The 20,041-nt window shown below is 61.3% G+C and overlaps 1 protein-coding gene across 1 annotated transcript; it reads left to right on the top strand.

Annotated features, from left to right (window-relative positions):
- The first annotated feature begins 2,642 nt into the window (after nt 1–2,642).
- Nucleotides 2,643–11,675, top strand: EEF1A2 (eukaryotic translation elongation factor 1 alpha 2). Its single transcript, XM_027623482.1, has 8 exons — nt 2,643–2,736; nt 4,079–4,299; nt 6,010–6,189; nt 6,518–6,814; nt 8,177–8,327; nt 9,531–9,787; nt 10,436–10,670; nt 11,282–11,675. Exons 2-8 carry the CDS (start codon nt 4,156–4,158, stop codon nt 11,407–11,409), a joined length of 1,392 nt encoding a protein of 463 aa, XP_027479283.1. The 5' UTR covers nt 2,643–2,736; nt 4,079–4,155; the 3' UTR covers nt 11,410–11,675.
- Nucleotides 11,676–20,041: the final 8,366 nt, after the last annotated feature.

Genomic DNA, 20,041 nt, shown 5'->3' with positions numbered 1-20,041 from the left:
AAGGGGGCAGGCCTGTACCCCTTCCTCCTGCCCTACTCCTCAGAAGGTGGGCTGTGAGGCTGCACCAGGCTGATGGGCCTCTTCTTTGCTCAGCCCACCCCCCCAACACACACACCCATACCCCCGGTTGCTATGGGGGCCATTGTGACAGGTGGCTCAGATTTGGGAGGAGGGCAAGGGGGAGGGGGAGGGGGGGCACAGAGGTGGGACCCAGCTGGCTTCTGTCCAGAAGTGACACGGGCCTGGCTCAGGCCTTCTGAGCTGACTGTAAGTTCTGCCCTCCTTGGCTGTGACCTTGGGCACGGTGGTTTGCCTGTCTGTGTCCGGTGGACTCTTGGTCAATGGGTGCTCGGCGGCCTGGTAGCCCACCCAGCGCTTGGTGAACTCCCAGTGCTTGGTGACTGGGGTTCTGTAGTATTTAGTATTCAGCACTAGTCAATGACCAGTAGTTACTAAGTACTATGCAGTAAGTGGTACTTGTTAGTTTTCAGGGCTATGCAGTGGTTAGGGCTTCTTTAGCACTGTTGGCATGTTATTATTCAGCATTATACCTTATTTACTCTCATGTCCAAGTGAACTCGAGTATCTCCGGGTGGTGGCGGCCGAGGGGCCAGGCCCCCAGGGCCCTGCAAGGCAGCCCAGCTGCCGGTGGATGGGGCACATCCTGGGGACACAGAGGCACTTTGGAGAAACCACCTGAGACCCCCGCCGGGGGCCGGCATGCTGGACCTTCAGGGAGGATGCTGCATTCCACCAGCAGTGGCCACCACCCTGGGCAGCATGGCCTCCTGGCACAGCTTAGCCCCAGGGTGACTTAGTTCCCATGGGGCTGACAGCAGTGGGTGAGCCAGGAGCGGCTGGGTGCAGCTCAGACCTGCTGGGGGGCTGGTCTGCAGGCAGCCCAGGGTCCTGGGTGCTGGTGGCCTCTCTGGGGAAGTTGGGGTGGACGTCCCCAGGGACCTGGGCCTCCTGCAGTGGTTTGGCCCATCCCAGCTTCATCCGATCCCAGTGTCTCCCAAATCCCTGCTAACCTTCAGGCAGGAGGGATGCATCAAATATAGAGGGCAGCTGGGTGGGGGTGGGGTGGGTCTCCATTGCTTGCCAGGAGTTTATTTTTAATCCTGGCTCCTGTTTGATAGGATCAGCAGCACTTGGAAGTGCCCGGAGTCATCTGTGAGCCCCTCCCTGCCCAAAACGGTTAGGAGTGCCTCTGTCTGTAGGGGCAGACCACCCCCTGCCCCCCCCCCCCCCCCCCCGCCCATGACAGCCCCAGTGGGAGAGCCTGGGCTGGAGAGACTGGCTTGGCCCATGACCACTGCCCTGGGCCCCTTTACCAGCTGACCTGCTGGGGGTCACATCTCTGAGGGCTCTCTCAGGCATTGCCCCAGTGGAAGGTGCTGGACACTGGGCCTCTGCTCTCACCCACTCACCTTGCTTGACCTTCTCCCAGACCTTGTGATGACAAAGATGAAGCAGACAGGAGTGGTTGACTGATGGGAGATGTGGCCATGGGGAGAGATGCTAGTGGGTCAAGGGGCCTGCACACTTGGTTTCCACACAACACAGGACTGCCCATTCCTCTCCTTAAAACCTCGGTCTGCCCAGGACCCTCCGAGATCCCCCTGCCCCCACTTTCTGGAGGACCGGCCCACCGGTGGCTCGGCACTCGGATCACACTGGGGCCGGGAGCGAGGGGAACTCTGCTTCGTGGGAACCCCTTCCCACTCATGCCCACCAGGGCAGCCTGGGAAGGTATCAGTGGGCTCTGGGGACAGACTTGGAATGTTCCCTGCATGGAGAGAGGCCCATTCTTTCCACGAGCCTCAGAGGGCGGGTGGTTGAGGTGGATCTGCTAAAGAGCTTCAGGCCACTTGGCCAAGCTGAGGGGACCCTGGAGACACGGTTTTCAGCCATATCATGGGGCCTGGTTGGGGGCATGCCAGGGTGAGCCCATGTGGCAGACACACGGGGACAGGGGGCCTGAAAGCAAGCCGACTCCAGGGTCCCAAAGGAGGAAGGACCTGCAGGTCCTGGCCATACTGGGGAGACAGAACAGGTTCATTTGTTCATTAGGAACCAACCACATGCAGGGCCGGGTCTGGCCCTTGGGAGAGGCGGGCCAGGGCCAGGGCCCAGACCCTAGCCTCAGCCCCTGCCCCTCCTGGTTGAGGCCTGACCTGCCGTTTCCTGTCCCTGGGGCTGGCCCCATCCCCAAAGACCTCCTTTTATGTTTGGAGTGCCTTTCCACCTCTTCTCTCCAGGAGTGCCTGAGCCTGGCGACTTGGCCTCTGCTTCATCCGTCCTCCATCTCTTGCTGTTTCTCTCCCGTTGCCTCTCTCCATCTCTGCCCCTCCCTCCTTTCCGTCTCCCTCCCCGTGCCCCGCGCTCCCCGCGCCTCGGGCTGGCGGTGGTCTCTCCGCTTGCACTCCCTCCGGGTGCGGGTGCGTCTGGAGTCCGCGCCTTCGCAGCTCGCTCCCTCGCCGCATCTTCCTCTCGCGTCCCTGTCGCGCCCGCGCGCGTCCGCGGGTCCCCGTATCCCTGCATCCCTCGCGTCCCCGCCCCGGCCCCGCCCGCCCCGCCCCCTCCCCCCCCCCCCCCGCCCGCCGGTACCGCATTGCCGTACTGCAGGGGCGCAGTGCATTGCGCCCGCTCCGTCAATAGGTGGACCCCCTCCTGGAGAGATAAAACCGCGGGCGCCGGCGCCGCCAGTCCCTCTGGCTGAGACCTCGGCTCTGGGTAAGGACGCTCGGCCTCCGGGGCTCCGCCTCCGTCCCCAGCCTTCCGCAGAGGGTCCTCTCTCCGGGGGAACGGACCTGGGGCAGAGAGGGGCCAGGCTGGCGCCTGGCGAGGCTGCGCTGCTCGCTCCGGGCTTCGTTCGGCCAGCCACCCCACGCGCCCGGACCCGGCACCAGGAGTCGGTCCCCGCGGGCGACCAGGGGTGGGCTGGGTGGATAAGGGCACCGCGGTGGTTCTTGTTTATGCGGTGGTGGCGTCTGGGGACCGGTCTTCTGGGCGCGGCGATCGTGTTGCAGCCATGACCTTGGGACTGGCTGGGGCCCTGCGGGATTGGGGCAGGGTCGTCAGTGCTGGGGGCTGCTGAGGGTGCCCTGCGGAGAGGGAGGCAGGGAGACCTGGGGGGCATTCGCCACCCGGCCCCACCCGGGCGGGCCCAGGAGGTGTCCACCTGGTGTCTGCACCCTAGGGTGCGCCGTTGGTGCCTGTTTTCCCTTGCCCGGCCCTCTGTTCCCTCCTGGGCTGCCTAGGTTTCTCCACTGACCTCCAGGATGGGGCAGGGGCTGTGACCCTGGGTGCTGACCAGAGGGAAAGGGGGAGGGGTGTCCCCCTGCCCCCACCAGGCTGCAAGCATCTCTGTCTGGCACTTGCTGAGCTTGGCTGCTGGGGCCAGATTCTTCCCTGCTCTGAAGAGCAGGGCCCCCACCTCCCTGTCCCCCAGTCTGCCCCCTGCCCAGGTCCGGGAGAGCCCAAGCTATTCTAGGCCCCTGATCTGGGCACCACCGCCCTGTGGGAGCCCTGGCCCAGCCTGTCTCCCTTGGTGCCAGCCTGCCTGGCAGGGATGAGGGGAAGATGGCGCCCTCCCTGCTTGAGGAGGGGAGTGGGGAGCACTGACCATTTCTCCATCATGGCAGCGCTGCCGGTGGGGGTGGGGTGCAGTGTAGGGCCCAAGACTCCTGGTGGGGAGCAAGCATCAGGGGACAGAGCACTGAAGAGCAGGGCAGGGTGACTCATCACCGGGCTCCTGACTGGTCATGGGGTTTGCCCAGCCTGGTGTTTCTCCGTCTCTTCGGGGGGGGGGGTTAACCTCCTCAATGGGGGTGCTCTGTGGGTATGACACCCAGATATTTAGAGCAGATTGGACCGTTGGGGCTTAGCACCTGACCCAAATGGGCCAGGCACAGGCTGGGGGGAGGGGTCTTCCTGCCCCACCAAATGTGGGAACTTAGCCCCGGTGTAAGGACCAGATCTGGGGGCAGGGATATGTTTGCAACCTGTGCAGGGCGGTGTCTGCTGGCTTCCGCCTGAGGCTCTCCATCACCTGTGCCTCCACCCCAACTCACAGAATCACTGCTCAGCAGCCCCCCACCCTGAGCCACAGCGCTCCAGGCCGTTCCAGCCCCTCCCCACACCCTGGGCAGAATGGGCAAGGAGAAGACCCACATCAACATAGTGGTCATTGGCCACGTGGACTCTGGCAAGTCCACCACAACAGGCCACCTCATCTACAAGTGCGGAGGCATCGACAAGAGGACCATTGAGAAGTTTGAGAAAGAGGCCGCTGAGGTGAGCCTGCCCCCCTCCCCCATCCACTGGAGGACAGGTTCCCACGTGGTGGCTGGGCTGGCGCTTCCTTGACTGGGGCACATGGCTCAGCTGATCTCCTCCAGGGCAAGAAGGCATGAGCCCTAAAGGAACCTGCATGGGGGACAGGTATCTGAGAGAGCTCAGCTGGAGTGGCACGGGGGTGGGGTGGGGTGGGATGGGGGCAGCCTCTCTCTGAGGATGTGCTTGGTGTGGGCAAGGGATGGCCAGCTGGATCTGCCCCCTGGGGTGGGGGAGGGGACCTGGAGGCTGCATTTCTGCCCCACAGGGGTCCACATCAGGTTCTGGAACTCTCTGCCACGTTGGACTTGAGAACCCTGCACCCAGGGTGGGGTTCCTGTGTCCCCAGGGCTGAGGTCTGGGGCTGGAGGTGGTGCTGCCCTTACTTGTCCCAGGGCTGGGCCAGGACTCAGGGTGGCTATTAATAGCTGATTGATGGGCAGCCAGCCCATCAGCTCCATTTTCTCATGCTGGGCTGGGGAGGGCTGCTTGTCCACGGTGGTGCTCTTTGGGGAGGGGAGGTCCTGGTTGCCTGGTGAGGATGAGAAGGGCCCTGTTGACTGACCTCCTTTCTCTTAAGTGGCTGAGACCCATGGGTGGGAAGTGGCCACGGAGTGGGGTGGGGGACTCTGCTCTTTGCAGCCTCTACCCCCACCCTGGGCTCCAGGAGAAGCCCCTGTCTGGGTGACTGTGAGGGTTCCGTCCTGGATGACAGAGGGGTCGGGGCCAGGGCCCAGGAAGAGTCAGTTGCTGGCCTGCGCTGACCCTGCTCAGAGTGTGTGTGTGTGTGTGGGGGGGGGTGTTGCGGGTTGCACTGGGCTGTCTCCCTCCGCGCCTGAGCCCAAAAGCTGCGTCACTCCCTCCTTCCCTGCGGGGTTGGCGCTGGGGGGAGGCTGTGGGTGTTTGCAGGATGTCTGGCTCAGGTCTAGCTGGGTCCCATCTGGGGCCTGTCTGGGTGGCCCTCCCTGCTGGGCAGCCTCCCTGGAGGGCAGAGCGCTGTCCATGCACAGCCCTGCAGGGGGATCTGCCCGCCTGGGCAGCAACCTCGGCCGCCGCTCTAAGGGCAGCTCTGGCCCAGGGCACCGGGTCTCGCTGGGTGGGGCACAGGTATTTGCAGGTGGAGCACAGACGGGGGGAGGAGCCTCGGAGCTATTTGGAAGCCTTGGCTGTCTGTAGAAAGGGATGGAAAGCCAGGCCCTTCCGTGCAACCTCATCTAATTTCCTTTATTTTCCTTAAAAAAAAAAATCAGAGGGTTATTTTTCTGGTTGGACACCTTGACAGTGGTGTTGTAGGCCTCTGGCTGACGCAGGGTGTGTGGGTGTTGGGGTGTCCAGCTTCAGATAAAGGGGAGCCCTCAGTCAGGGGAGGGGTTTCAATCGGTTGGTGGCTTCTCTCCGCGCCTGACTCCCAGGCCCTTGCGCCACCTACTGGCGGACGTTCAAATGGCAACCATCTAGGTGGCAGGAGACGGGTCCTGGGGACACAGGGTGGCGGGGCCTGGGCAGGGCAGGGTGAGGTCTGGGTGTCCCTCAGAGGTGCTCGCATCTGGCTCCCTCATCCCAGAGATGGGCTCAGGGTCCTAGGGTCCCACGGGGGCCTCTCTGCTGTGACCTGCTCCCATGGCCCTGGGGGACCTGCCGGCCAGCTGGCTGAGTCCCGGGTCCCTCCAGATGGGGAAGGGCTCCTTCAAGTACGCCTGGGTGCTGGACAAACTGAAGGCCGAGCGGGAGCGCGGCATCACCATCGACATCTCCCTCTGGAAGTTTGAGACCACCAAGTACTACATCACCATCATTGACGCCCCCGGCCACCGCGACTTCATCAAGAACATGATCACTGGCACCTCCCAGGTGGGCAGAGCTGCGGGCGGCCGCAGGGGGGTCCCCAGGGTCCTTGAGGGGCAGTTGGGTTCTCTCCACTTCCTGGCCAGGGCATGATGCCCCTCACGTTTGTTGCCCCTCGCCCCACCTGGTACGGAGTCCCCCAGAGAACTGATTGGGTGCCCCAACATCTCAGCCAGGCAGGGGTGCCCGTAAGGGCCACCGTTGCAGACAGACAGACAGACCCAGACAGTCAGACATCACCCGGCCGTTGACGCAGATGGATGAGCCCATGCCCGGGCGGCTGCCTGGGGGAGGGGTGGTGCCTGGGGCTCGCTGTGACTGACCTGCCGGACAGGCGGACTGCGCAGTGCTGATCGTGGCAGCCGGAGTGGGCGAGTTTGAGGCGGGCATCTCCAAGAACGGGCAGACCCGTGAGCACGCGCTGCTGGCCTACACGCTGGGCGTGAAGCAGCTCATCGTGGGGGTCAACAAGATGGACTCCACAGAGCCCGCCTACAGCGAGAAGCGTTACGACGAGATCGTCAAGGAGGTCAGCGCCTACATCAAGAAGATCGGCTACAACCCAGCCACTGTGCCCTTTGTGCCCATCTCAGGCTGGCACGGGGACAACATGCTGGAGCCTTCGCCCAACGTGAGTGCCCAGGACAGTGGGGGGGGCTGCTGGGACCCCTCCCTGAGAACCCAGGGCACTGGGGTGTGCACGGGTCAGGCTAGGCCAGGGCAGAGCACAGGGTCAGAGGGCCTACGTCCCCTTCAGCTGTAGGAGCAGGGACACCTGGCCCTGTGGGCATCAGCCTGGTGAGGAGCCCAACGGTGTGAACTGTGCCCCCCAGCTCAGCCTCCCCATGAGGCCCGCAGAGGCCCCTTCTCTGGCCAGGGACACTCCCTCAGGTGGACAATGCAGGAGGAGCGACCTCCAGGTCCTAGGCCCAAGGGCTCTGTCTCTGGAGGGTTACTTTTCATCCCCCCAGGAGCCTCCCTGGGGGCTCGGAGCAGGTTCGGCTCTGGGAAGGGCCGGGGGCTGGCTCTCCATGGGTCGGTGGGGACGCTGTGGCTCAGGCAGCCTGTGTCTCAGGGACTCAGCAGGACGAGATAAGCCCGAGCCTGAGGTGGAGTTTTCAGAACCTGAGACCAAGCGCCTAGACGCAGTGAAGCCAGGGGCCACCCCGGCCCAGGAGGGTGGTCATCTGCTCTGGCCGGTGCTGCCGCCACCACACTGAGGGGGGACTGCCCTGCAACCCTGTGGTCAGGGGACGAGGCTGGGGACCCTGCCCCCCATCTTGCTGGGCTGCATGTTTGCATGTTGTAGGTCCCACACGGGATGTCATGTAGCAATGGGTGAGCTGACTGCACTGTCCACCCTCCTGGGGAGGCCGACAGAGCGCCATCCCCCTGAAGTCCCGTTCCTGACCTGCTGCTCAGGGCGCTCTCAGCTGATCTGGGCTGTCTAGAGGACACAGTCTCTGGGAGTGGACTGGGCTGTGCTGCCAGCCCCCTCCCCTTCTCCCGGCCTGTGGCCAGCAGGCCAGGGGGGCCCCGTGCCAGGAGGGCGCTGGGTCTGCTGTCAGGAGAAGCCCTAGGCAGGGAAGGGCCAGCCGTGCCTGGAGATAGCTGGCTGTTGGGGGCCGAGGCTAGACTCTTTGCCTCTAGCCTGGCCACTGGCCAGACTCTGGGCCCTCCCTGTCTGGTGCCAGCCCTGCCCAGGGATCTGAGGAGGCAGGAAAGGGGGGGCTGAGCTGCGCTGGGCTCTGCTACTTTTCCCAGATCTCCTTTCCCAAGGCTTCTGTGATGTTGGGAGTGTGAGCTGGGTGGTGGGGAGGGTGAGGGGTCAGCTGTGCGGCCCCTTGATGGACATGAACTGGCTTAGGGTAAACAGTCAGATACCTCCACCAGGGATCCTGGAGAGTCCTGGGGAGGCCGTGGGGCTGGGGTGTAGGGCAGGTGGGTGTAAGTGGTCTCGACCTCCAGTGGATGCCCTCTTCTTCCTGTCCAGATGCCGTGGTTCAAAGGCTGGAAAGTGGAGCGTAAGGAGGGGAACGCCAGTGGAGTGTCCCTGCTGGAGGCTCTGGACACAATCCTGCCCCCAACACGCCCCACAGATAAGCCCCTGCGCCTGCCACTGCAGGACGTGTACAAGATTGGTGGTGAGTGAGGGTTCAGTGTCCCACACTTGCTGTGGGCACCTGGCCCAGCCCACCCTGGCGAGTTCTGCCCCTCACACCCCACTCCTCAGACCAGGGCCCTTGACAAGGGGCTCTTGAGGCCAAATTATCTGTCCCTCCCCCAGTGGCTGTACACTTTCTGGGGGACCATCCATCCATCTGTCCATCCCCCATCCATGCTCCATCCACCCATCCATCCATCCATTCAGACAACTGTTTACCCCCACACATCCATCTGTCCATCCATCCATCCGCCCACCCATTCACCCACCTGTCTGTCTGTCCATCCACACATCCGTCCACCCCTACCCATCCAACTGTCCATTCATCTGCCCAACCAACCATCCACCATCCATCTCTCCACCCGCCTACCCACTCCTACCGATTCATCCATCTGTCCAGGGTCTTCTCCCTTCAGATAAGCACTCAGCCCTGTGCCAGGAGCTGGTGGTACAAGGGTAAATCCCATGTCTCCTTCCCTCCATGACAGTTTCAGTCTTATGGGAGACACGCTCTACTCCAGGCATGAGAAATGCTCTTCATAAGATGACAGGAAACCATAACCAAGCACAAGGCCCACGAGGGGCACACTCCCACTCCGGGGGCTACGTGCAGGGCAGGGGTGTCACACTCACCCAGTGCAGAGAACAGCCACCAGCCGCCGGCTCTGTCATGCCACAGCCGGGGGCATGGGGGTGGAGCCCCCCTACACGCTAGGGGAGGCCAGACACCCACCGAGCAGACACCACCTCTCATGAGCAGGTCCGTGAGAAGTCTGGGGCACCTGTGCCCCTTTGGGGGTAGCCCCTGACACCAGCAACATCGAAGCTGGGCCAGGTGATCCAGGTGGGCTGGTCCTCAACCACCCTGAGGCTGCTGCCGCACCAGGAGGGGCCTCAGACAAGGGAGGGGTCCCTACAGTGCTCCCCCCGCTGGGGGACGGCGGCCACCTGGGGCGGGGACAGGCCTCCAGGTCCAGATGGGCTTCTCTTTGCCATGTTCCCCTGACTTCGCTCCTGCCCAGGCATTCCTGGGAAATCTCTCTCGTTCAGTCCCTTCTTTGCCTGACAGGGTCAGGGGAGCCTCTGCTTCTGTCGGAACCTCAGTGTCTGCCTTGTCTGGGGTCTCCCCGTGCCCCTCATTCCATCCCACCTGCTCCTCACAGCCCCCTTCCTCTCTACCCAGGCATTGGCACCGTGCCCGTGGGCCGAGTGGAGACGGGCATCCTTCGGCCGGGCATGGTAGTGACCTTCGCACCTGTGAACATCACCACGGAGGTGAAGTCAGTGGAGATGCACCACGAGGCTCTGAGTGAGGCCCTGCCCGGCGACAATGTTGGCTTCAATGTGAAGAACGTGTCGGTCAAGGACATCCGTCGAGGCAACGTGTGTGGGGACAGCAAGTCCGACCCACCCCAGGAGGCTGCCCAGTTCACCTCCCAGGTGGGCGGCTGGTCCCCCAAGGGCAGGAACAGGGCGGTCCTTGGCATTAGCAGAGTACTTGATCCCCTCTGAGGCTTGCTCTTGGGAGAACCAGACCCTTGCTTTACAAAGGAGGCCATCAAGGCCTGGAGGGCTTGGGTCAGGGCTGGGGGCACTCGCAGGAAGAGCAGATGCTGGGGTGGGCCCAGGCCTTGTTGCTCCGAGCCTCAGTGAGGTCCCGTCTGGGTCCTGAAAATGTTTTAATTTCTTGCTGGAGACGTCTGTGTAATATTTTATTCCCTTCATTTTCACTGCACCCTCTTTGATCACCTCTTCACGTGACGACAGTTTTAAAAATTGGCTCCCATGAGATGTAACTGTAGTACTTGAGGTCCAGTTTCTCATCCTGCCTCAGCTCTGGCCAGTGCAGACAGCATAAGTCCTGTCCACTGGCCCTTCCCACAGCGCACCTGTCGGTTGTTTATCTCTTGTGGTTTGCCAAATGCTTCATGAGGACCCTGGTGTCCACGTCAAGGGTGTGGGTCCCCTGTAGCCTGACCTTCCTTCATGGCCAGCACCCAGGACCAGGGGATTCAAGCCTCCCTCGGCTCTGATGCCCTCCTTGCCCACCTGGGCATGTCTGACAGCCTTGTGCACATCTTCGCCCAGGTCATCATCTTGAACCACCCAGGGCAGATCAGCGCCGGGTACTCACCTGTCATTGACTGCCACACGGCGCACATCGCCTGCAAGTTTGCTGAGCTGAAGGAGAAGATTGACCGGCGCTCAGGCAAGAAGCTGGAGGACAACCCCAAAGCCCTGAAGTCTGGTGATGCAGCCATTGTGGAGATGGTCCCTGGGAAGCCCATGTGTGTGGAGAGCTTCTCTCAGTACCCACCTCTTGGTGAGCTGGGCAGGTGGTGGAGGGAGGTGCAGCCTGGATGGGGCTGGTCCCAGCTTCGGCAGAGGACCACGGTGGGGTGGGGTGGGCGGGGAGGTGTCCTTCAGTTTGCTGTGACCTCCAGCCTCCATCTCTCCATGTCATGGAGCATAGGTGCCCTGCTGGTCAGCTTGGGGAGGAAGGCTCCAGGGCCACAGCTAGTCTGGGAGCAGAACTAGGACTGACTGCTGGACGTCAGCGGGACACAGATATCCCTAGGATGACCCACAGGCCTATATAAGAGAGCTGCCTTGTGCAGGTTGCGGGCCCTCGCAGTATCAACTGAAAGGGTCTACCCCTGGCCAGGCGTGTCATTGGACCCCCACAACGCCTGGGGGGGGCGGTCGTTCCTGCCGCCAGAGGAGGAGACCAGAGCCTTAGAGACATTCTCGCTCTAGCATCTCACAGTCCTCGGGCTGCGGACCCCACCACCCGCCCCCAGAAACGGGCCCGGGAGGGAGGATGCTGTGAGATGGAGTGCGCCTGCGCTCGGCATCCCGGCCGGGGCGGGTCGGGGGGGGGGGGGCTGGGGCAGGGGCGGGGCCCTGCTCGCCCCTCACTCCCGCTCCCCGCAGGCCGCTTCGCGGTTCGCGACATGCGGCAGACGGTGGCTGTGGGCGTCATCAAGAACGTGGAGAAGAAGAGCGGTGGCGCCGGCAAGGTCACCAAGTCGGCGCAGAAGGCGCAGAAGGCGGGCAAGTGAAGCGCGGGCGCCCGCGGCGCGACCCTCCCCGGCGGCGCCGCGCCCCGCCCCCGGCCCCGCCCCCGGCCCCGCCCCGGCGCCCCGCCCCCCCGCCAGGCGCATGTCTGCACCTCCGCTTGTAAGAGGCTCTCGGTCAGCGACTGGATGCTCGCCATCAAGGTCCAGTGGAAGTTCTTTAAGAGGAAAAGCGCCCCCGCCGCCCCCGCTTCCGCGCCCAGCCTTCGCCGCGCTCAGTGCCCGTTTTACCAATAAACTGAGCGACCCCAGATCCGTGTGCGCCTGCTTCTGGGTGGGGTGGGGTGGGGTGGGGTGGGGTGGGGGCCGTCCGCCCCGCGCTCTCCCCAGGCCCCTTCTCCTCCGTGTTCCACGTACTCCATCACCGCTGCCGGTGGCCTGGCCGGTGTCCTCCCGCGCTGCCCAGGGTGGATGGTGGGGCGGGGGCCACCACACCCTGTGGCCCCGCACTGGAGGCCTGATCCGAACTCCAGCTGGTCTGGTTTGCAGTGGGGGTGGGGGGCTTTGGAAATGCCCTCCTGGGGGCGTCCAGCACAAAGAATCCACAGAAGGGGGCTGAGTGTTTTGTAGGTCTCTCTGAGCACCAGAGGAGAGCTGAGGGCTCCGCCCCCGTGATTGTCACACACGGGTCTTCACTGGGTTCCTGGCTTCTATGGTCTCGGTCCCCTACTAGCCAGTCACATGTGGCTGGAGAGGAGCACCCCATGCATCCTGCTCTTCAGCTGGGCCCTGGGCACACCCAGGAGCTCCAGTCCCCAAAACCCTAGAGAGAGCCCTGACTTTGGTCAGCAAGGACAGGAGTTGGGGATGGCAAGACTGCTCTCCGCCCACAGCCATCCTGCTCCAGAAAAGCAGCGCCCTGCTGTGTCAGGGGTTGTGCTGCAGAAGGAGCCTATCCCGGTGTGGGGCAAGGCGGTGGGCAGATTCCCCAACCGTGCTCACAGTAGGGGACTGGGCTGGGGGCTCCCCTCCAGGGTGAGCAGCAGGCCAACCACGTAAGTGTCTAGGGTTGCTGCAATGCAAGACCTCAAACTGGCTTAAAACGACAGAACCCTCCTCTCCCCCGCCGAAGTCACCATGATTGGGACAAAATTCAGGCATTGGTAGGGCTGTGCTCCCCCCAGAGGCTCTAAGGAGGGTCCATTCCTTGCCTCTGGCAGCTTCTGGTGGCTGCCAAAGTTCCTCGGCTTGCGGCTGCCCCACTCCAGACCCCGCCCCACGGTCACAAGGCTTCTCCTCTGTGTGTCCAGTCTCCATCGGCTTCCCTTTATAAGGATGCATGTGACCAGCCCACGTGATAACCCAGCGTAGTCCCATCTTGAGACCCACAAAGGAGTTGCTTCTGCAAGCCCTTCCTGCCACACAGGCCACATCACAGTTTTGGGGGCTGGGGCCTGAAATCCGCGGGGGCATATCCAGGCCACTACACAGGGGGAGGCTGCCGGCTGGAGAGATGGGCGCACATGGTTCAGAGGTGTCTCCCCACCTGTCCCAAAGTGGGCCTGGGTCTCAGGAAGTTGCATGCACAGTGGGACAAGAAGGAAGAGCCAAATTGCTCTTTGACGCACAGAGGCCTCCACGGAGGGGGGCCCGAGTAGGAAAATACAGACACGGGGAGCCCAGGCAAATTTGTTTCAGATAAACAGTGAATAATTTTTTAAAATTTATTTTTATTTATTTATTTTTAAAGATTTTATTTATTCATTTGAGAGAGACAGAGACAGAGCACAAGCAGGGGAGATGCAGAGGGAGAGGGAGAAGCAGACTCCCTGCTGAGCAGGGAGCCCGACATGCGGCACTCGATCCCAGGACCCTGGGATCATGACCTGCGCCGAAGGCAGACACTTAACCATCTGAGCCCCCCAGGCACCTTGTGAATAATTTCTTAATATAAATATGTCACATACAGTATTCACACAGAAAAAGTATTTATTCTTTATTGGGATTCGAACCTGACTGTGTATTTTGTCTGCAACTCTACCTTAGGAAACCAGGTGTTTCCTGATGCTCTCCTGGCCCCCCACATGGACTACTGTTGCTGGGGGGAGACCTGGTGACCTGCAATGCCTGCCCCAGGAAGCTGTCCTTATAGGCTTGGCCCAGTTAGGATTGGGGTCAAATCAAAGAAAACTGTCAGCCTGGGACAGGGTAGGAGTGAACAGCAGCCCCATTGGGGTGGAAGGACTGTGTGGTCCATCATGGGCCCCTCACGCTCCCATCCAGCTGCTGTTGGCCACTCCGGCTCGCTCTGGGAACCCTGGTCACTCAGATACCACAGGTGGGGAGATACCAGGGCATCCTGCCCACCAGAGGTCTGTGTTTGGGGCCCCTGTGCTGGCCCCCCAGGTGGGTGCGTTTCTGGGATGGGGTCACGAATGCTTCCAGGTTCACAGACTCCTGGGAGGGTGTGGAGACGGAGGTAGGAGCACTCCCTCATTCCCACCAGAGTCTGAGGCAGAGGAGGGTCCTGGCCGGGGTCCGGCACAGGGTTTCCGGGGAGGGTCTCAGCACTTTGGGGCCCGTTCTGGGGTGAGGTGATGAAGGCAGGGCTGGGAAGTTCTACGCACCTGGATCTGAAGTTTGGCAGGGTTCTGGGTCTCGCTGCGCCCCTGGCGCCAGGCTCACAGTGGGGCCCATGGGCGGCCAGGGAACCTGGGGCCTCAGCCTGGTGGGGTGCAGAATCTCTGGGCACCCACCGGAGGGCAGCACACCTCCCCAGGCATTTCCCTCCTGCCGTCCAGCCCTGGGGGGCTCCCCTGTCCAGCACTTTCCAGCTGGGGGGTAGGCCCCAGGTTTCCCTGCATCTGCCCACACTCAGAGGGCAGGGCTGCTGGGGGCCAGTGGGCCTGGCCACACCTCGGGCTTGGACGCCGGGTGGGGGGGTGCCGCCTCTCACAAGGGGAGGGCCGGGGAGGGCACCAGCACAACCTCCTGTGCGACGCCCGGGCCATCGGTTCTCGTAGATGCACACAGCGTCATCCCACATCTCGGGGCCCCTGGAGAGCCCCGTGTGTAAGAGAGAGCCGTCATGACAGAGAAAAGGCCTTGGTATTGCCGAGCACACCATTTTGATCTCTAAGGCCTTCTAGAAGGTTCTTCGGTGCCTGGGCTGAACTTTGAGAGCTGCTGACATCAGCAGCAGTGCTGCTCACTGTGTGTGGCTCACCGAGCCACAGCAAACCCCCACTCACAAGTGCAGCCCGCTGCCTCCCCTGCCATCTCTGGCTGTCAGCCCCGCTTGCTCCCTGGAGCTTGGGTATGGCTGCAGGGGTGAGGCGGAGGGCAAGCTTGGGGCACAGAGGGAGCTGGGGGCCCTCCTTTGGTCCAGTGGTGGGTGGGCCCTTTCCCACGGCAGGCGGGGGGGCAGCTGAGCTGGGTAGGGGGCAGAGTGTCAGCTTGGGGAGCCCCGAGGGCAGCTGGATGGGGCCGTGGGTGTGGGGGGGCTCGACAACTTCAGGGCTGGGGGCCCCAGCTGGGACACGGGTCAGCACTCACGGAGGGTTTGTGTGCCTGGGCTGCGGAGGAGGATGTGGAGGCCCAGGGAGGTACCCCGCCTGCCAGCCACCCTGCTGGCTCGGGCCCAGGCTCTGTGAGGCAGCACCTGAAGCCAGGGCCTTGGGGCCAGGGGCTACCACTCTGCTGGGCTCTGAATAATTTTTTTTAAAAGATTTTATTTATTTCTTTGTCAGAGAGAGAGGGAACACAAGCAGGGGAGGGGCAGAGGCTGAGCAGGAAGAAGCAGGCTTCCCGCCAAGCAGGGAGCCCAATGCGGGACTCGATCCCGGGACCCTGGGATCATGACCTGAGCCAAAGGCAGACGCTCAAGGACTGAGCCCCCCAGGCGCCCCTGGGCTGTGAATAATTTAAAGCAGGAGCCACCAGGACCCAGTTGGCAGCTTCACTGTTCACTTTGGGTGCCTCTGAAAATTTCATGAGTCCTCGAGCCTGCGGGGTCCTGCTGAGCTGGCCAAATCGGATCTGTCTCCTGCCCTTGTCTGCTCAGGGCTCCTGGTGCCCTCCCCTCGAAGCAGAAAACATCTTCTCGTCCCCCCCCACCTCAGGGTCCAGGGTGGTCCTGGCAGGGACAGTTCTGTGTCTGAACAGTAGTTTTAGGCCCCAGCAATGGGGTTTTGGGGTTTCTCACAAGGGAGTGAGCAGCAGTGGGTGCATCTCCGAGTGGGACATGGGTATGCCAGATCACATCTGTGCATCTCAGGTGTGTACCCAGTGTAGACTCTGTGCACCTGTGTGAGCGTGATCTGGTTGTGGAACTCTGCACATCTCTGTGGGGCGTGGGGAGAACTTGGTGGGGAATCCTGGCACTCTTGGGAGCTGGTGCAGTGAATGAATGCATGCATATGTGTACAAGTGGTTGTAGGCGTGTGTGCATGTGCACGTATGTATGCACGTGTCCACTTGGATACGTGTTTGTGCATGCTCAAGAGAGGGCACACGCACATGCATATATGTGCATGAGTGTGTGCATGCATGCACACTTGATCGCACGTCGCAGCCCTCCCTGCCCTGCCGGCTGGCTGTCAGCACCAGAGCTGAGCCCTGAGAAGCATCTGAGATCAGCTGGATCCAGGCTGTGCTGGGCACTTTCTCTGTCCTGTGGCCTCGCAGGCAGAAGCTGGCTGGGGCAGTTGGACCGTCAGGGGTATGATCTCTGCCGGGGTGAGTCAGTGGGGGATGGAGAATGGTGTCAGTAAGAGATGCAGCTGTCTCCTTCCTGGCTTTACTTGCTGCCCCCAGTGTCTCACTGTGGGGTCATCTGGGGAGGACGTGCAAGCGGGGGCAGCCTTGAGTCAAGAACAGCTCAGACATGGTCTTGGGGCCTGGGGCCCCGCCGCTGTGACTGCCAACATGGAGGCCCAATCAGCCTCATCACACCACGGTCTGGGCCTGGACGGTGGGCTGAGTGGGGGCCCCAGGCAGGGGTGGGGCAGGTGAGAGAGCGTCCAGGTTCTGCTTCTCCTGTGTCCACCTTGGGCAGAGTGGATGGACCTGGAGAGGTCAGTGGAGCAAGGGCCAAATCACTCCCTGGGCTGTCTCTCTGAAGACACTTGGTGAAGTGGGTGCTGCCAGCTCTGGGTAGGAAGGGAGCTTTGCACCCGCAGGCTCCATGGAAGGGGCATGGGGGGCTGTGGGCTGGGCTTGTGCCAGCCCTGCGTGCCTGATGGGCCCGGTGGGATGCCTGGGGTCTGGTGACTGCCAGCCGCCCTTTGAAGCCTCGCCGGTCAAGCAGGCTGGGGCCCCTGGGTTCCAGGGCTCAGCCACCTGGAAAGTGGAGGGCATCGCTGAACCAAAGCGGGGGCTGGAGGACGCACAGAGGCATGGGAGAGGTGGAGAAGAGGAGCTGTGCCCCTGAATCCCATGGTGGGCAGTGGTAACATTTCCCCTTTCACCTCCTGGTCTGTGAGCAAAGCTGATGCCCCCCAGAGTGGGCGGGGCCTGGACGGCAGCTCTGCACACCTGCAGGGCTGAGGCTCTCTTGGAGGGCTGCTCCTGGGACGTCGGCTGCCTTTGACGCTCTCTTCTCCCTGTGTTTACTCTGAGCGTCTCCCAACACCCAGGCTCTTCATCTTGGTTGAGGAAAGCAGTGCATGTTGGAAATGCGACGCACTCAGAGCCAGCCCTGGAATGGATTCATTTATTTTTACTTTAATGCTTATATAATGCTTGTTCATGCTAGGCATTGTCTAACTGCTTCACAAACTTTAACTCATTGCACTGTTGTAAGAACCCTGTGATGTATGTATTATTATTTTCCCCCCATTTACAGGCTAAGAAGTCGTGGTACAGAGAGGTTCAGCAACCTGCCTAAAGCCACATGTGTGAATTAAGGCTATAAACTGTGAAATATAGCAAAGACTCCATTGTTCTGTCATGGGATAAAAGTAGTGTTTTGTCGGCAAGCTAGAACATGACGACATGGAAGGTGCAGGGCTACTGTGTTGAACTCTGATGATGAGCTGGTGATGAGCCTGACTTGCTGCGTCTTGGTGATCGTCACCTTCACACAGATACTTGCTGGCCCAAAGCCCTTTGGGGTGGGGGTTTGCCCTCCTTCCCAATGTTCCAGATTCCTGCCTCCTTTCCCATGAAAATTCTCATCCCTTGGCTTGGGTATTGTTAGGAGCTTTAGGGAGAAAAACCCATGTATTTGCACTAGTTCACACTAAGGTGTGGATGGCTAACTTACAGAACAATTTGCATTTTAAGAGAAGACCTTGTCAACCTAGATCATGGTGTCCTCAGCACCACTGACATGCGGGGGTAGAGAATTCTCTGCCGTGGGGGTGGGCGGGCTTTCCTGTGCACTACAGCAGGCCTCCACCCACTAAGTGCCAGAAGCACCTGCCCTAGTCACGACAACCAAAGATAGCTCTAGACATTACCTGACAGAGCTGCCCCTAGGTGAGAGCGCCTGGCCTACATGGATCCCCTTTCTGTGGGTGGGACGCCAGGAAGGGAGAGGCTCAGCATGTCTGAGCTGGGGGGATGGACAGATTCTTCTCTTCAACTGCAACCTGTGTGTGGGGGTCTGTAGAACGTGAAGGAAGAGGGTTAAGTGGCAGGCTGGGATTGCTGGGGCACCTTCCTGACCTCCCCTGGACACCACTCCGAGCTGGATGCTGCTTGGGACGGTTTGCAGCTCTACTCTGTTCAGTGCCCCGGCAGCCCCAAGGTGGGAGCTTTTTCTCTCCACTTGGCCAGTGAGGAGCCCGGAGCTCTGCTCAAGGTCTCAGAGCTCAGACGAGCTCGCAGGTCATCTCAGGGCTGTGCTCTGCAGCAGCAACACCCTGCCTTCAGTGAGGCTGTGGGATGGAGCCTGGTGTTTGCTGGCAGGGTGGTTCATCAGGGGCCAGCCGGAGAGCCCTCCGTGTTGGCTGAGGACTCCAGCTCTGTCTGGGCTGATGTGTCCCTGGTCTGCTGGCCAGAGAGTCCAGGCTTTCTGTCCCATCCCCTTAGCTTAGCATGTGGTGACCTTGTCCTGGGTGAGGGGGTGGCTGGGGGACTCTGACAGCCCATGGGCCCTGCCCCAGGTTGGACAGCTCTGTCCAAACCCTACTGGACATCTGGCCAAGCAAGCAAGGCACTTAAATGAGCCTGGGCCAGCAGTGGGCGGGCAGCCAGGACCCAGATGCTGACAGCCTGTGTGTGGGCAGGCAGCTGACCGCTCTGCTGGCAGTCTCCGTGGCACTGAGTTCCAGCTGCCCATGCCCTCCCATGGACTGCCCCTGCAACCCCTGAGCCCCACAAGCCCCAGACCGGTCATCGAGGGCACATCCTGGTGGAGGCTCCAAGCGATACCTAGTCCTAGAACAAAGTGACTGTCATTCAAGGAATGTTGAAGAGCAGCTCTGTGGGCTGGGCTGGGGCTGTGAGTGTGCAAGGGTGTGAGTGTGTGCATGAGGGTGTGAGTGTGTGCATGAGGGTGTGAGTGTGTGCATGGGGCTGTAAGTGTGTGCACAGGGCTGAGGGTGTGTGCACGAGGGTGTGAGTGTGTGCACAGGGCTGTGAGTGTGTGCACGGGGCTGAGAGTGTGTGCACGGGGCTGAGAGTGTGTGCATGGGGCTGTGAGTGTGTGCACGGGGCTGAGTGTCTGCACCGCCTGTCCAGTGGAGGGATGAACAGGAGGCAAGCAAACACACAACAGTTTCAGAACTCACTGTGGAACCAGGACTGAGAAGGGGGGCAGGCATCCACTTCAGGGAAGACCCGTAAGCCTGGCGTCTCTGAGAAGACGCACAGAGACCGTGTGCTAGTGGAGGGAACAGAATTCCTGGCACAGGAAACAGTACACACAGAGAATCCTTCGCTGGCTTGAGGGTCCCTGAGGCTGTCATGTGCCTGGGGTGGGGGGATGGGAGGTGAGGGGTGGGGGGCGTTGGGGCGGAGCAGTCGGGGTGCACAGGTGGGGTGGTCTGAGAGCTGCAGGGCTGGATTACAGAGGTGAAGAAAGCATCGGGATATTGTCAAAGTGCCACAGGGGCGTTGACGGGTACAGACCCTCAGAGGGGCCTGGGTCACACCTGCCATTACAGTGCATGAGCGTGGACCTGTCTGTCCCTTGCATTTTATCTGCCACAGAACAGGGGCGGTTGTCATAGGTTTTTCTTTTGCCCAGAGGTGTGGAGAGGGGAGTCGGGGGTGCCTTCTAAATGCACAACCTCCCAAACACCGCCCTTGCGTGTTCCTAGAGGCTGGACAGTGGGGTGCAGGGGATGTGGGCGGCAGTGGCAGAGGCCGAGCAGGGGGTTCCCCCCAAGGCCCAGAATCTACACGTTGGCTTCCACCCTCCTGGATGCATCCAGGACCACGGGTTCTCTGCAGCCCATCTCCACCTCATGGGCAGCCATGGACTCCTAGTGCCAAGGTATTATCTGTAGCTGATAAATACCCATCAGCTCCTTTATGTGATTGGTTGGTTTGCCGGGGGCTGGGGAAGCTTGTTCAGAGCTCTAATCCTTGAAAAAAAACTATAAATTAAATTTTTATTGACTTTAGTATAAGATGTTTAAAAAAAAATCAATGCTTTCATATTAGATCTTTTCCTTACAGCCTTGCTCCCCCATGAACTGGATAAATTCAGCCCTTCCTCCTCCTAATA

The sequence above is a fragment of the Zalophus californianus genome, chromosome 8 (assembly GCF_009762305.2).
Source record: "Zalophus californianus isolate mZalCal1 chromosome 8, mZalCal1.pri.v2, whole genome shotgun sequence".
Taxonomy (NCBI): Eukaryota; Metazoa; Chordata; class Mammalia; order Carnivora; family Otariidae; genus Zalophus; species Zalophus californianus.
The sequence above is the reverse complement of the archived record's forward strand: the minus strand, read 5'-3'. Positions and strand labels throughout refer to the sequence as shown.